At 30.7% G+C, this 18356-nt stretch overlaps 1 protein-coding gene across 1 annotated transcript in view; it reads left to right on the forward strand.

Annotated features, from left to right (window-relative positions):
• The first annotated feature begins 2738 nt into the window (after positions 1 to 2738).
• Positions 2739 to 18356, forward strand: part of LOC118198615 (1-acyl-sn-glycerol-3-phosphate acyltransferase delta-like) — a 50844-nt gene continuing 35226 nt past the window's right edge. The window contains exons 1-2 of the mRNA XM_035370345.2: positions 2739 to 3058; positions 3577 to 3755. Of these exons, the coding sequence (XP_035226236.1) occupies positions 3584 to 3755 (172 nt within the window). The 5' untranslated portion in view covers positions 2739 to 3058; positions 3577 to 3583. The remainder of the gene's footprint in view (positions 3059 to 3576; positions 3756 to 18356) is intronic.

Here is an 18356-nt window from a genome sequence, read left to right on the forward strand (position 1 = left end):
AATTATATTATGGTAGTACTTGAAATAGCTTCTTGTTTGATTTAGAATTATAATCAGATAGTGAAGCTCTTATAACAAATTTTATCTGATTAATATATTTTATACCTTTTTTTAATGAAATGGCTGTTGTATATAATGATTGTAATTGTTTAAGAGGTATATTATACTTTCCCATGAAACTATTATGGCATACTAAAATTCATTTCATAAGTTTAATTTATTTTTGGTTGTTGGGTATTGTATTTCTATGCAAATACATTATGGTATATTGATGATTATCTTCAAACTTCTAATATTTTTACTCTACTTTCGACAATTTTGGGCTAACAAAAACTGATAACAATGTACGTTAACCCCAATAATGGATAAGCATGATATTAAAACGTACTCATAAATTCTCGGTGGTTTCATATAACACTGAGAAATCCTTAATAAACCACTTTTATCTGTTGATTATCTAAGCAAATAAATAGCATCTGTTCCTCCCAAATTTCCACAAATAATTTTTCAAGGTTTTTTTATATGCTATATTTCTATAGCTTCTGTTGATCATGTAACTTAAAAAGAAATATCTGTTAGAATAATTTTTGAAAGGACAATATTTCCATCAATCTTCTCGACAGACAAGAAAAAATATGTAGATAATGTGTGGAGTTATTATAGCATAGGGAAAGACATGACACCAATTTTACAACAAATCTGAAATTTTGTTTTGTGTGTCTTTGGTTAAACTAAATGCTATAATTTATTTAGGATGAAATAATTCTTTGGCATAATGTAATTCATATCATCTATGTTGGTACAATTCTGTTTCAATACAAGACCATCATATCAGTGTAAGATTTCCTATGTGGAGACTTGGCTTCTAATCTTTGTGTAATATAATACGGAGAAGCTCGTACTGTGAATTTTGATAAATATATTTTATTCTTCTATTAGATTGGAATGGACTCTATGCTTTCATATAGGATGTTTCATATTCAAAGTGTTAGTTCAGTGTTTCGTATTCAAAGATGTTGAAGTTCATACAATGTAATTAATTAATAGACTTATCACACAGACATTTTTAATAGACATATTCTTGAATTTTTGGCTCAGATATAAAGTTAATAATTAATAATTGAAAACCTCATTAGAAAAGCAAAACTGATTAAAAGAACACTTCAGTTATTTTAAAAATTGATATATTTAAATGCTTTTGTTCATATAAAAACAACAATAAACACATTTCTAAATAATAAGAATATCAAGAATTATTAAGAAAATTTGGAACATTTATAAAGGTTTGCAAGGACAACATGATCGATTTTGTTATAAATCACATGGTTTTGATATGTTTTGAGTATGCTCCTGCCAGATTGGTAGAAGTCTGGTGATCCTGTTATGAACAAATCTTAACAGATAAAGATATAACATGTGAATATAGAATCTAAAGGAAAGGCAAGGTTAGTTAGGGTATTTGAATATGGCTAAGCACATTGGTTATCAGCCTGAAGAAGAATGCCTTTATGAAGAACTTTATAGGAAAAACTGGTTCGTATTCACAAAACACATGCAAAAAAAAAAAAAAAAAAAAACTGCACAGCCAGCTTGTTTACCAGGATTTGAGCTGAGATTAAACTACCAGTATTGAGTCGTTTAAACCACTCGTAGGACAAATATAAAGAAAATGCTTGTAATATCATGTAATCAAAAATTAACTACATGTTATATGCCAGGATTGATTTCTCAAGTACTGAAAATACTTAATCTGCTCTCTTTTTTTTGAAATGTTTGGTCATAGTGTTATTCATTGCACGTATTCTCTATATACATATAGAATATTAATAGTTCTATAATAAGTGTATTTTTTTCATTTTTAAGTTCTTTTCATGTTGATATCCTCAAAATTGCATATGATAATTAGTGCTATCATGTGTATAATAAATACAATAGATGCATATAATAGATCAATATATTTTTAGTATACATATATAATGATTCAATATAATTTTTATGGGAAAAAAAAGACACTTTTGGACTGCACAGATTTTCTGGAAATCCCAAGTAAAACACATATGAAATCATTTGTTTACAATCAGTGAACGTTAAAATCAGCTACCTGTCACAATAATACAGCGACACAATTTCCTACAACAGCCAGCAGTTCCTCCTTTACATGAACAAGAATATTTTTTTAAAATTTTTATTTGTACTTTTTGAACAATGAAATGTCCTTCGATTTCATACGATCAGGACGCTATAGAACTTATCCTTAAATAGAAAGCCAAAACTTGTGCATTGGATTTCAAGTAAAATTCCGTGCATTACGAAAGGATCAGCTTTTTAAAATTCTCTCTGTTTCAGTAAAACAGCGAGAATTTACGCCTCCTTGAACAAAATCAAACATTTAGGAAGAGCTTAACAACTCCATTTTTGAATGTACGAAGTCAGATCAGAAATCAAAATACCGATTTTTATCCGCCATACTAATGTGTGAAAGCGCCACCTATAGGTGAATTGAATCGCGGATATCACATTACATAGTTATTACACATTACGTATCAGGTAACTGTATAAATTCATTAAATGATAACCTTGTTTCACCATTATATTGATAGTATTATTCTTAATACGGTCTGTACGTAATTAATTAAGTCCGCTTTTAACTTCACTTTTTTTTTTATTTAATTGCTCTAACCGCTAGCCTCACTACTTACTAAACTCGTTACGAATTTGGCACGTATGATTGGCAGATTTTTTTGTAGAATTTAGGTGATCTTTCTCCTTTGAGGAAAAGCGCTTTATCTTTCGTTTTAATAATTAAATTAACTATGTTTTATATATTTAATCCGCTGTTTGTCTTTTATATATTTGACATATGAAAAAAATAAAGTTTTACCTTTATCTGAAGTCTGAAGTTAATTTTAACTCAAATTTCGCCTTGTTTACATCTTGCGGCGTGAACATCCCACAGTTCAAAGGTTGCATCAGAGGTAATATCAAACTCTTCCTGGATGAGATTTTCCTTGATTGTGGAGGAAGAGCGTAGTATTCGCTAACCACTCTAGAGAAAAACGCAAGTATTTTTGCCTATTAAGTAGTTTTCCAGAGACGTTTCGTATTTTATATTAATATTGTGTATATTTTAACATATTTTTAAGAATTTATTTTTCTGTTTGTATTATTAAATTACATGCGGTGAAGAATATTTATGTTCACGGCAAGATACGTGCATTTTATAAAAAGTAGTACTCCTTGTCTGAAATTCGGCGTGTAATGAACTTGCAATATTATCGCGACTACTTTAAAGCATTTAGTGTGAAATTACGAAATAGGCATGTAGGATTTCGAAGTAAACATGAAGAGTGAATTTAAAATAAGGGAGGGGAAGTAGATGTTTTAATTCGTGTACTAGATTAATAAGTGAATTTCTTTTAGCAAAATATTTTAGTTATGAAGAATTTATTGAATGTTAGTAATGTATGTTATACAATATTTAACTTTTCTATACATTAAAATACATTGAAATAATGTGTTATGTAGTAAGCAGCATTTAAAAATAAAATAAACTGATTTTTTTTCCCTCCTTTTCAGTGACAAGATGCTTAAAGCAATTGGTTATATCTTATTAGGCAGCTTCATAACATTTGTTTTTCTAATCAGTGGATTGATTATAAATGGTTTACAAGCTTTAACATATGTACTTTTATACAACTCAAATCGATCACTGTACAGAAAGATTAACTACTACTTAATTTATACTTCATGGGCACGTAAGTGTATCTTATGTATCTCTTAATTTTTTTAATATTTTGTGTTTACTTATTATATAATAAATCAGTTTACATATGTAGTGCTTGATTGTTATGGCAACATTTTGAATGCAGCATGCCTTTATAATTAAGAAGTTTCTATGAGCAATTTTTATCCTTAAATTTCCAGTATTTGACTCTTGTAGTGAGGAATTTTCAGCTTTACCTTGATCAAATATATCCATAATAAATTTTTATTTATAATTTTGTTATTTATCTTTATCAACTTCATTATAACATATACATAAGATTAGTATGGTTTTTCTGGCATGTAATGCTGCAACTACAGGTTTCTGTCAAAGGCCTTCACAAAGACATATTATTATTATTAAGCAATTAGTCCAAATGTTTTGGGCTCATGTTTTGTTTTAAGTGACTAATTTGATTCAATTCTTGTATGTGTAGAAGCATTGTGTAAGTTTCTTTTTATGTTTATTAGGATGATTTATTTTGTTAGTGGACGTGAGTGCATATGTTATGCTTAGTAAAATTTTGTGGTAAAGATTATAAAAGATATCTTGGTGTACTTTTTTCATGAGTAACCGTAGCTTCTTGGCAATAAATTTTAATTTTAAACTGACTAATTTAAAAATAACATTCCTTAAATGAGATTGCTGTTATTGATTTCCCATCTGTATAGAATCTCTTTTCCCTTATAACATTGCATAACTATTCTTAAAATAAGAAATCTTTTGCCACTATGGGATATTGTAAATTTTAAATGTTTGTTAAAAGTCAGTATTAGAGCGAGTTTCCTTTAAATGTTATGCAATTGTATAAATACAGTGATGGGGAAATGTAGCACACGCATATGCGCAGTCGTAAAGGTCTTACGCGCATGCGTAAACGCCTATGCACGCAGTTTGTATTGGAAGGAGGCAAGAAAGAATCACACATATAAGTGTAGATATCAAAGCAAAAATCATATATACAGATAATAAAAATTAAAATACTAAATATCAATAAATGTAGATGTTTTTTTTTTTTTTTTTTTTTTTTTTTTAAATTATAATTGTTAATTAATGTAGAAATTGGACATGCTTTTTTTAAAGTTGAAGGGTCCTACACATCAGATAAAGATACTACCACAAATGATAGTTTATTCATGCTCCCATATTTCTATCCATGGTTTCATTTATTTGCAACTCATACTGGCAAATGAAAAGTAATATTGATGTTAAACTCATAAGTTGTAAATTTGCATCCACACATTTATTTTGAGCTGATGTAAATAAATATGGGAAATAGAAATTGTCATTGTGGATTCTTACGTGTATTCTCTTCTAAGAAAACTCTGAACTTGATTATCAACTGCAATTATTGGTACCTTAGTAGGAAATCTTAGCTATTGGCAGTCAAAGGGTGTTTTACTTATCTTTGTTTCCATGTCTGTACTTCTTTTTAAATTTGCTTTCACTTTTATTACTAGAACTAAGGGCAGTCTCATTAAAAATATGTCAGTGCTGCTTTTCTTATTATTGCTACTTTTTCTCAAGGAAAGTGAAGCATTGAAGTAGTGTTGCTTAGAAGATACATTGTGAAGTAAAGGAATTAATCAAAAAAAAAAAAAAAAAAATTCTTAATCAGAAAAAATTTTAGTTATCAGATTTCAACAGAAATATCCATTTTGATTACTATTTTGGATGACGTCTGTATGGATGAATAGAATGAAGGACTCTTTATTTCAAAAACAGATTGCAAAATGAATACAAAGGGGATTTTTTCGGGATGTCTCTACGTACATATATATCTTGCATAGTTCAAAAACATTTGTTTAACATTGAAATTTTTTTATATGGGACTGTTATAACATCTAGTTGTACACCTCCCTTTTTTATTTAAATTGGCAGTACCAAACGTATATATGTACACACATGTAATATGCACTTTCCATACATGGCTTAAAAGTCCTTACCCGGCCTTTATTTTCACAATCATCGGTTGTAGTCATATACAGTCAAAAGTCGTTAATTCGGACACCCATAATCCGGACCTCAAAGCTAAAAACTTTCTGCGCATGCGCCGACAGTTGACACATGCGCATAGGCGTTTACGCATGCGCGTAAGACCTTTACGACTGCGCATATGCGTGTGCGCAAGCGCAGAATACGTTTTCGCGTGCGCGTTTAATGTATAACGGACGGTATAAGCTAAAATTATCTATTTCAGTTAATGTTGATGATTGCATTGTTCCTTAATCTTCGAATTGGATGCGGATTATTATTTTTTGCAGATTGTAAGAGCAATTTTATAAAAGTAAGCTTGAACTTTCAATTATGTCAAATAGAATTTCCGATGCTAGAGCTCCCAAAGGATCTACAAAACGAAAGTATGTTTCGATGTCCATCAAACAAAAAGTCGAATTGCTGCAAAAATTGGATAAAGACATGAAGAAGGTGACAGAGAGGTTAGTGAAAACGAAAAAATTTCAATTGAAAAGTTAGTCGATATTCTCGGCACAGCAATTACGGGACTTGAACAGCGGAACTTTGTAACTGAACAAGAAATTATGTCTGTTTATAGAATTAAAGAGAAAGTATTATCGCATAAAACGAAGCAACTTAAACAACTTACATTGAAAGAAATGTTTAATAAAGTAAACAAATAAATATTAAGCTTTTTTTTTTTTGTAAATTTTGATACCCTTTAGATCATAATTGCTCTTTATTTCATAAATTACAGTTTCATATTTTTAATTTTAGAATTTCTGCATGACATCTTACGAGATTTAAACTGATGATCTATAATCCGGAAAAATCGATAATCCGGAATAGCCGAAGTCCCAACGAGTCCGGATTAACGACTTTTGACTGTACTTGCAGTGACAAAAGTGTTTTAAATGATGAAAATTTTTATGTTTTGGCAATGTTGGAGGATTTTCTTCCACAAAGGATCCGTTGGGGCCGGTGCATATTTATTTGCGAAGTTCATCAACGGCTAATCGGCCATGATTTTAGGGGTGTAATGTCAAATTGCAAGATATTTTTCATATGGAAGCCATGATTTTAGGGTGTACAGTCAAGTTATGAGATATTTAGCATATAGAAGTAAAATAAATAGATTAATAATGACATTTAGTAGTTAACCCGGGAAGACGCACGCTGTATTATGTAACACGAGAACGCGTGTCACAAGTAAATTACATACAAATGAAATATATTACAATTCAGTAAAGTAATGCATTCTGTATTAATTACAACATTTATTATATGAAATAGCTTAAAAATAATGTTAATTTTAAAATTAATAACAAATCAAAAGTACTTACGTTTTCTTCAGATGACTAGTAGATAAAAGCAAGATCCTTGAATTTATGACGGCAATTTTTAATAGCGAAAAAAATATGCCCACAGGCCATCGGTTTGATATTCTGGCCACAGAATAAGTGCCACCCATTTCTTCGACTATACCAAGTGCTCCATTTATCATGTTATAAAATATAATTACTTCAGATTTCTTCAAATATCCCATGCTTTCATCAATATGGTCATTATTGTGCATAGTTGACAAAAGGTTAACACATTTGTTCTTTTCAGCCACATAAGAAAGTAGCATTATATCCTTTTAAAACCCTAAGAGGGTTGAATGCTGTTCTCTATTCTTATTTGACACAAATTCAGGTGGGATAATCTTCTTATCCTTGCATATTGTTTCAACGGTAGAAATTTTATTTTTCTGTAAGAAATTGGCCAATTCATAACTGGTATACCAACTGTCTGTGGTAACATTTCTTCCAGAATTGTATAATGGAGCTAGGATGCACTTTGCTTTTTCACAAGAACTGTTGACTTTCTTGTATTGCCCATCTGGCTGCTGACCTTCCACGTTGAAAGTATGGAAGGTTCTAAAATCAACCACAGTAAATATACCATATTTTGCAGGTTTCTTAGGCATATACTGCCGAAAGGAGCATTGTCCTCAAAAAGGTTCTAGCTTTTCGTCCAGAGTCACGTATTCCCCTACAAGATATAATTTCTGACTATTGACAAAATTTTCAGACAAATCTCTTACACTTTTTCTTCTGCCATCTTATGTTCTGACATCATCGAATTGTAAGGCACAGGGGCGTAGCTAGAGGGGGGCAAAGGGGCCATCTGTCCCCGGGCGCAGAATCCAAGGGGCGCCAAACTGATGTTACGACATTTTAGAATTAAATGTTTTCCATCCTTGGCAAGCAGTTGGGGGTGTGAAATCTTCAGTTGTCCCTGGGCGCTGAAAACCCTAGCTACGACTGATAAGGCATAAAGAATGAAAAGAAAACGCTTATAGTTCATTTGTTTTACGAAAAATATCCAATCCTGTTCCATCAGTTGCCCATAATTCTCTAACATTTACATGGAAGGATTTGTGCAATCCAGCTATGTATGAGTCCTAAAAATACAAGAAACTCTTCTTTCTCCATAGATTTTGCGTCTCTTTTAAAATTTCCCGAAATATTTTTTCTCTAAATATTACATTATCTCACAATCATTTCAATCATTGTGTCATCAAATATTAGCTTCCATGCATCGATAGGTGAAGCCACATCTTTAGATATATGTGTATTGCCAGGCAATTTTTTTATGATATTATGGGAAGCCATGCGTCTTTGAATTCGAAAGGGTTCTTTCTTCCATTTTGTTGTTTTATCTTTTCCTACAAAATAGTCAGTTTGATCACAAGGGATGTCTTCTGAAGATACATACTCTTTTTCTGATTCAGACTGATGATCACTAAACTAAATATATCTTCATTATCTGAATCTTGTAAGAAAGTCCATCTCTGAAAAGATGTTTAGAAACTTTTAAGAAATGATGTTGTGCAAATTTACCTTAAAATGGACATAATTCAGTGTTGTATACACAGGGGCAAAGCTAGAGGGGGGCATCTGTCCCCGGGTGCTGAATCCAAGGGGCGCCAAACTGATTACGACATTTTAGAATTAAATGTTTTCCATCCTTGGCAAGCAGTACGGAGCGCGAAATCTTCAGTTGTCCCTGGGCGCTGAAAACCCTAGCTACGACTCTGTGTATACATTAGTGCAATTTAGAATATCCGAAGTGAGAATGGAAAAAGCAATATTCTAATTTCCATTTATGAAATAACCAATGCTGTTGACAAATTAACCCTAGGATCATTCCAGTCCCAGGATATTATTGAAATTATTTCTCCTTATAACAGATGTGGAAAAAACCAACAGTTCCAGTATTTTAGACTTTGCATCAGGTCTGATGAAATTAAACATGACAACATCATTTTCTTCTGAATGATGCAGCCATTCATATGAAAAAGACAGATGAAACACTTCTCAAAATGTTGTATGTGAAATGAGTCATAAATGCTTTGCATGAAAAGTTCCGGAATTGTAGCCAGACGTTGACAAACTTATCTCTATTCTTAAAAAGGATATTTTTTAATCTCTGTTATAGTGAGAGTCTTTGGAGAGACTGCAGGTGATGTATTAGTTTTGACAAAGTGGGTAACATGGTTGACCATGTGAGATTGTTATTATGCCAAGCAGTAATAACTTGGAGGGCATGACAGTGTGATGGCCCAAGATACTGAATACTGAAGATTCAAACTTGGGTCAAACTACCAGTATTCAGCAATTGTATTGCTCAACTGCTTGTGAACTTGAAGGAATGTATGAATATCTTGTTAGTGAAACCCATGACGTAAGAAAATCAGGAAAATTTATAAAGTTTTCAAGATTAAAAACATGGTCGATTTTGTTATGAATCCCATGATTCTGACATGTTTTAAATATACTCCTGCCACACGGATAGAAGCTGAATGATCATTGTCCTGCTTACAACAGATATAACATGTCAATGTAGAATCTGAAAGAAAGTTTAGGTTTTTTGAATATGGCAAAGAATACCGGCTATTGACCTGAAGAAGGTGCCTTTTTGAACAACTTTCTAAGGGAAACTGGCTTGTATTTGCATTACATATGAGGAAAACTAGAAAAATCGACCATGCAGCCAGCCCTTTAACCATAATATGAAACCAGATCAAACTACCAGTATTCAATGGTCTTAACCAGTTGCAGGAAAAATCTGAAGAAAATGCTTGCATAGCAGGATTACGTTTCAAGTGTTGAGGTAGAAAATATTTTTTTTTTTTTTTTTGTTTCTTTTTCTTTATATAGGTATTTGGCCATGGTATTCATTGCATATATTCTCTGTCATTCATACAGAATACTATTATTTTTAGTGTGTCTTTTTCATTAAGTGCTTTGCTTGTCCATATTCTCAAAATTATGTTTAATAATTAGTGCTACTGTACATATAATAGATTAATGGATTCATTACTAAAGAATACATTTAAAACATTCATTTTACTCAAGCAATTTTTCAAAGTTATTTTTTGAATTTACTTGCTGATAGCTTAAAATATTTTATTTTGATGCAACTGCCTTTTTCATAATAAATTTGACAATGCCAAGAATCTTCAATAATATTCAAATCCTTTAAAGTAGCATTGTAAATAAAACTAGAAGAAACATTATACATCTTGTTATCTTTCAAGATTCATTCAAACTTTGATTAATTACTCAAAGCAGTGGTTTATTAACTTTGATGACCCTAAGATTACATAAAAGTATTTTGTCATCTCAGAGAACCAATAATAATTTTTATTTCATTCTAATCGTCTGTTGTATATAAACACCTAGCATCTTTTGAAAAGTAATTGTTAAAATGCATTAAAATATATCAAATTTTTAAGCACGAAAACTGATTTAATTTTTATTATAGGTAAAAAACACAGTAATAAAAATAAAAACATAATTATTTAAAACTTATATTATCATGGTCCAGGTTAATCATAATACTTTAGGAGCCCTTTGGTTCTGCACGTTTAAAGTCTTTTAAAAATTATGTAAGAACACAGCCGTGTTATCAGTTATCATCACCCTCGCCGATACCGCTAGTCATTGGAAAAATGTAGCCCCGAACAGACGAGAAATATTCTTTGTCTAAGGCAAATGCTTGTAGAATCAGGTTGCTACCTCCGACAAACCAATTCGCCGAGTTACCAGCTTTGAGCTTTTATCGCCATTTTTGGCAATGTTTGCATTTAACGGATCCTTTGCGGAAGTGCTTCCATGTTGGATTTAAAAAAGAAAACATCATTTTTGACAAATAACAAAATGAATGAACTTTTAATGCAGTCTCCCAGTTATATTTGGGAATATTTGGAATTATATTTGGGAATATATAAAAAATATTCCATATATATTCGTTATCTAATAATAAAAATACGAGAAGTTTGACTTCCATAATAACAACTTTTATACTGGTTATGAAATAATAAAAATACAAGAAGTTTCACACTCGTACAACAAAACTTGATCAGGATATTTAATTTCAAAATTTACAGTTTTTGTTGTCATTTTCAACTTATGTTAAGGGATCAGTTAATTGAGTTAGAATAATTCACAGAATAAATGAAGTGTAGCAAAAAATGTGTACGGTACTACTTTGGTAGATGGTTGCACGGATTTTTGGTGCGAGTTTTACAAACGTCAACCATCTTGAAAAACGCTGTTTTTACGCATAGTAAAGTATTCGAAACTTAAAAAAAGAAATAAATATCGTTAAAAGTAATGCATGAATTTTTTGTTGAAAATGTCGTTTTTTAAGATGGCAGGCAAGTGTAAATAAATACGAGGCGTATTCGCAATTAGTGAGGTTTCCTCCAAAAATTTAAAATAAGTTTCCTCTGACCCTTGTAACAATTTGTAAACAAATCTTTGATAAGGAAAGCCAGGCTGGCCAAAATAAGGTCTCAAAGGACAATTTTTTGATTCTGATACCAATAATTCTTGGTACTTACCAATAACAACATTCATCTTAGAAACAGACATCTTTGAAGGAATTCAAAGATATAAATTAAATTTTAAAATGGCGCAGAAATGCACAAATTTTCAGTAACCAATCAGGGAGCTGATTACAGCTCGTTAATGCACAAATGTTTTGTAACCAATCAGAGAGCTTATTACATCACACCTAGAATTAAAATTATTTAAAAATTCATACATAATAAAATCATTTTTAAAAAAATGCAAAATTAAATTGTATTTTAATATTTTACAGCCATAAATAATGTTTAAAACATTAGATTAAATTTATACATATTAAAACCAATTACTTTTAAAGTAAGGTGACGTCATTGATTACATCATCCACAACATAAAATTTCATAAAATATGATAAACAATAAAATTTTTATTTCAAATAAAAATGCAAAATTAAATTGATTTTTAATATTTAGAAGCCATAAATAATATTTAAAACAGAATTTATGCACAATAAAACATATTATTTTTTAAATAAAATGACAACAAAGTATCGGTTACCATAAATAACTTATCCAGCAATGGGTTTACCATAAGTTGTATTACTCGTCAAGAGAAAAATCGCCAAAATCTGTGCAACCATCTACCAAAGTAGCACCAATGTGTATAATTTAATAGGCCGCACAAAGAAGTCGTGGCTCCCAATTCAGATTTTTTTAAAAAGATTGCCGAGCTGTCTATATTTGTTGTAAGTCAGACAACATTATCAGCATTTTTGAAGAAAATACACTTTAGCAATTTAAAATCAAAATTTTAATTGTTAAATAAGAATTATGTCATACATTAAAAAATAAAGCACTTACCTTTCGCGTGAAATTCTTAATTTTTTATGCTGCATACATAGTAGTCTTGCTGAAAGAAAAATTGGACATTAGCACAACCTCGACATCACATGCAGCCAATCATGATAATGCTTGAAGAACAGCTGACTCCAATGGAAAAACTTCAAATAAGGAAACTAAAAGAGGGATTCTGCTTGTACTTTTTCAAAATAACAAATTGCAATAAGAAATGGTGAATATGTAATCTGTATCCTACAATCCCATACATTCAAGTTACCATTAAAATAATAATAATAAGACTGCCAGAATAAAATCATTATCTAACAATGAAAATAAGGTTACCGGAATAAAATCATTATCTAACAATGAAATCCTCATATTTAACATGCACCCAATAATTCACTTAAGGTGAAACTTCTATTTTTATATTAGTACTAGGAAAATTGATTATTAGCTAAATATGTATAAGTGCTTAGATTAATCTCTGTTTTCATAAACTAGCATTCATTAAGATAATATTTATTTCATTGGAGAAAGTAGGAAAACAAAGTATTTTAGGTACTATTCCGTGTTGAGGACCGTTAAAAAAATTGCAATGAAAATGCATGCGCAAAAGCGCCAAATCTAGCAAATGCGTCCATTTAAAACAGCGCGCGCTGTTTTAAATCTAGCGTACGCGCTGATTTCTAAGTGCATAAGTTTAGATAGTTCTATATTTCTTAAGACGCCATTGAAATAGTTTAATTTTTAAATCATTTTTTGATATCCTATGGATTTAACAATTTGGGTATTGCTCATGGCGAAAAGTTTGCAATAGAATTTTTTCAAAGAAAAGGCATCATTCATGATAGAAAATTATGTTTGAGCAACTAACGAGATGAAATTATTCTTTAGCGATAACGCGGTAGCGAAATAGCGATGCAGGAATAAACTCAAATATGTTTAGCCTTTTTTTAATATAAATTATAATAATGATCTGAAATAGTTATTTATTCTTATGCTTCCATTCAGTTATATTTAGCCTTTTTTATATAAATTATAACAATAGAAAAGTTTTATATGAAATTAACCTTTCATCTAAATTAAAACAATAATCTTAAATAGTTATTTACTATTATACGTCTTTTCTTGCGTTAGGGTTGCTGCAACTATTTTTGGCAGCACTAGCATCAACAATAGTTTGGCGATATTTTACGGTCCTCAAAATGGAATAGTACCGTATTTTAAATTATAAGCATATATATGTCATGTGACAAAAAATCTCATGACCGGATAAAGATGGCATGTCACTCAAGGAGTTAACCTTCCTAGTGGCCGAGACCCTCAACTAAAATCTCTTCATGTCTTGAAAAGAAACCAGATTCTACTATTTCTTCTGCCCATTCTGTATCCAGATTAAAGCTAAAAGCGGCAGACGTTTCGCTGTCTTTAGTTGCTTTCCCCCCACTCAAATGACCGTCGTTCAGCGGGGCGTATTGACGTGTCCATGTCCTTTTGTCCAGCAGGCTCCCGTTATGGCAAGAAAGATTTAATTGAATGTATACCAGATTTTAGTGGTTATCGCCGTGTTGGCTGCGTAACTAAGCAGATTTTAAACAGCGTACATACTTTATGAATATGTGTTTGAAATTGATAGTTTTAGTTTTTTATTTGGAAAATTATTTACTTTTATTTCTCCGTGTTTTACTAAAATATTTCACAAAATCTGCATAAAAATTGTGGTCATTCCTCACGCAAAAATTTATAGAAAATTACGTTTTCATTCCACCATAACTTTGTACCATTACTCATTTGTATTACGTAGCAAGAAGAAGAATAGAACTAATAATTAGGCCCAGAGAAAAGATGCGGTCATCAAAATTTTCTACTCATCACATTATACAAATAAAAACGTACACAATTTATGTACTAAATAAAATACATTTCGTTAGCCTATAGTTTAATAAACAACTAATTTTACTTATTTTATCTTTTAATTACTTCAATTTATATTCTAATCAATAATCTTTTCTGAATGACGTTAACGTGAATATTTTCCAACGACATTGACTTGAATTATTACTAAATCTATTTGAGATGAATTTGAATTTCAAAAATGTTTCTTTACATGGTAACTTTGAATGCTGATAACAACGAATTTATATGATAGAATATTAAATTAAAACTTTTCCTATACCATTCAGTTTTTACAAGTTCTGCATTTTTCTTTTTTTCCTACCAAAATCTTAATTTTCTTTAATTCTCAGCTTCCTATTCATCGTTATTATAAATACTTTTTTTTAGATAAAAATAAAATATTCTTTGCTACATTAAGACCCTCAATGCCTTCCCCCCGTCGCTGGAGAGATTTGCGGAAAGAAAACTGTGTCATGAAGTAGAGTGCAATGATAAAAGATCGTCTAAAGTGAAAAGCCGGCACATAAATGAACTCTTTTCAGATAAACTATATCACTATCTAGATTTTTGAATGATTTTATTTATTAAAAATTCCTTTTCCATATTAAAAGTTTATAATGATGATTTTAAATCTTGTACTGAAAAACGATAAATTACTTGAAATTTTTCTAAATTCGTACATACGCACAGAAAACTTCCAAAATATAATTTTTTTTCACTTTCTTTTATTAATGCTTTAAGTATTTCTAACTTAAAATGAAAATTAAGACTAAAACTATCGTGCGAATAAACGTAGAACTGAGAAGAATTTTGCCTAATTTAGTGCACTGAAAAAATCTAAAATTCAGTTTTAAGATGCTGTATTTTCAAAGTTAAAACTGTTTTTAAACATTTCCCTAAAGAAGCGTCTTTTTTTTGTTATAAATTCTAGAAACACATTCTTGAACGGAAATATAGTTTCAGAATTAAATTAAAATGCCTTGAAATAAGTGTGTCTTGAATCGTGTTAGATAAAATTATATGACATTAAATAAGAATTTTTTTTTTTATTTTTCCCTCTGTACAGTGTTAAAGCTGATGCTTTGTCTCTGCTACTCCTAGGCTCCAAGACATACGTAAATAATTAGAGAAGAGTAATGTGTAGCTGACTTAGATAAATCATAGAGTGAATGTCAGTTCGGGTTTACTTCGCTGTTATTCGCCGGTTCATGTATTAGGCATAAATTTCAAGAGTTAGAAGGGAAAGGTTCGGCGTTACCTTCACAGGTAGTTTGCAGGGATTTGTTTTTGTCAATAAGATGAAAATAATCACGACGTGTACCAATCCAATTTAAAATTTAGAGGACTGCGTCCTCTGAACACATTGAGGAAGGGGAAAGATACAGGAATATTTTTTAATTTACGGAGCCTGCAGCTAAAACGATAGTGGGAAAAATACGTAAGGATATAATACACTATCGATTTCTAGAGCAATCTTGAGCAGGCAAATTGCAGTAAATCTGTTTCGTGTCTGAAGAAGAAGGACTTATGCCAGTTCGCTCTTGAAATTGATAAATGTTTATTTAAAAATCTATGCGAATTTAAAGTTTACTTTTTTACAAATTTTAACTGTTATATTGGCATGTTTCTCTTCTTATTAATTTGCTATATCGAAAATTCAAAAATATGATACTTGAAATCATGCTCTGTGTGGAAATTTACACATACATGCATATGTATATATATATAAAATCTTTAATATGCAAGTTTTATCAGAATGCATTGAAAAATAAAAAAAAAAAAATAATTCTTAAATTATCCCAACAGTTCTGATCATATGATACTAAAGTCAAAATCATACAACACTTTTCAAAGGATCCTTGTCCTCATTATTTTTAAACACTTATAATTAAAACACAAACTTTAGCGTATATATTTTGAAGTTTATGTAAATTCTTTTATTTAATTTCGTTTCCTTACCCAGGATAGCTATAGCTTAAAATTTCAATTCAACAAGAAAAGCGATTTTTCCACTGTATAGCATAAATGGGAGTTAATTTTCTTTAAAAGGTCCTCCATGAAGGCATCCCTTCCCTTAGGTATGTAGCCTTTGTGTGCATCAAATCCAGTCAAGCGAACAATCAAGAATGAAAAAAAATTTCTGTTTCGTTAAATCACGTGATCTGCGGAGTAGGGGCTCCACTTGTGGTCGAGAAGTAAACAGCTGTATACTGGTAGTTCGATCTAGGTTATTGCGCAGAAGAGCGAGTTGTTATTATATAGACCATTTTGTGGCTTTCTGCTTGTGTAATGTGAATACGACCTAGTTTCGCTGAGCAAGTCGTCCTCGAAAATATACCTTCCCTTAGGACAGCCGTCGTGTGCTTCTTCATATCCAAATACCCTGACCTGATAACCCACTAGCTACATTTTAAACCGAGGCGTCCAATGACGTTCTGAAAACTGAGTAATTAAAAAGATTTTTTAATACGTTTCATTTTGCATCTTTTAATTTCCTACACTTTTGTTCGTTTTGTAATTTGAAGCACCTCCATGTCTTTTTAAATCTAATAATGTGGTTAGAAACACAAACAAAAATTTGAACCTTATGGACCCACACTGAATTTTCTGTCGGAATAAAAATACCAAATGGGAAAACTCGTATTCGGTGAAATATTGTACTAGCGTTGCAGAAGCAACTGAAATTGGCAAAGCAAATCAGAAATTTATTTCAAAATTTGACTCAGTCAAAAAAGTTCTAAACTGCATAATTCTCAACCTTCAACTCTTAACTACACATTAGACAAATAATTTAATGGAATTCGCTAAATATACCTCAAAAAGGGAGGACTCTCGAACGATGTACTTTTCTAGCTTTCTTTTTGAGTAAGTAAAGAAGAAATCGAGAACTTTACTATGGAAATGATATATATAATGAATGGATATTTAATAATTGAAAATGCTCGATTGATTGAGCGAAAATTGCACACATGGAGTTCATGATTACCATGAATTTACTTGCAACGCTGAATGAGAATGATTACAAATAAAGTGAAATTCTTGATGTTTCCTGAACATTTTATAATATAACTAACATTATACAGTTTTATATGCAGAACCTGAAGTACTGTTTTGTTACATAGAATTATTCTTGGTGGCAAGTATTGTATGATTATTTCCACCATACGTAAATTTCATAACATTGTGCATAAATTTATATCTGCAATTCTATTCAACATTTAATTTAAAACTGGAAGGAGTATCTAAAGTATGGTCATCAGAATGCAACAGAATATTATAAATGTAGTTTCATGATAGTAATTTATTTCAAAAACCAAAATCTGCTTTTGGTATTTCGTATTATTTTATCATAGCAACAATCAAAAATGTTTTGAAATGCTTTTAGAAATTTAACGCTTTTGGAATAAGACAGCTCAAATATTTTTTATCCATTTTTAGTGTAGACTATACCTATTTCCAAAATTAATTAAAATCTTTATTCATCTACTTTTTAAAATTTTTATGTTTTGAATGCGCACTCATCGTTCAGTGGATAATACTTTTAATGGATGGACAACAAGAGGTCATCCGAAACTCTAAAACGAACGACGTAAAAATTTTAAAATATGCCATTATACGAATGATTGATATTTTATTGTAAATTATTATTCAGTGATTTAAGAAAATAATAATTTTAATATGATTAAATTTGATTGAAATTGAACTAAGGATTTACATCTTCTATATTACACACTTTTAGACAACAGATAGGAAATACAAAATATCAGAACTTTTCTTTAATGTGAAAGCTTAAAAAATCCTTCAAAAGGAAAAAAAAAGGGGGACCAAAACGTTACAATTATTGCAACCTAATTTAGATGAAGGGACAACTTCTCCAGCAGCGCGGGAAATTTTATTACCCTCAGTCACAATGAAACAGACAGAATGGGAAAGAAGAAAAGGCAGGGACAACCTACTGCAGGGTTGTCCCTGCCTTTTCTTCTGTCCCCCCCCCCGCCTCATTCAAGCAATTTTGACTTGGCCCTGTATCCAAAAGGAAAGATG

This window comes from Stegodyphus dumicola, chromosome 1 (assembly GCF_044657685.1).
Source record: "Stegodyphus dumicola isolate Sdum_Otavi_A_Nest chromosome 1, ASM4465768v1".
Taxonomy (NCBI): Eukaryota; Metazoa; Arthropoda; class Arachnida; order Araneae; family Eresidae; genus Stegodyphus; species Stegodyphus dumicola.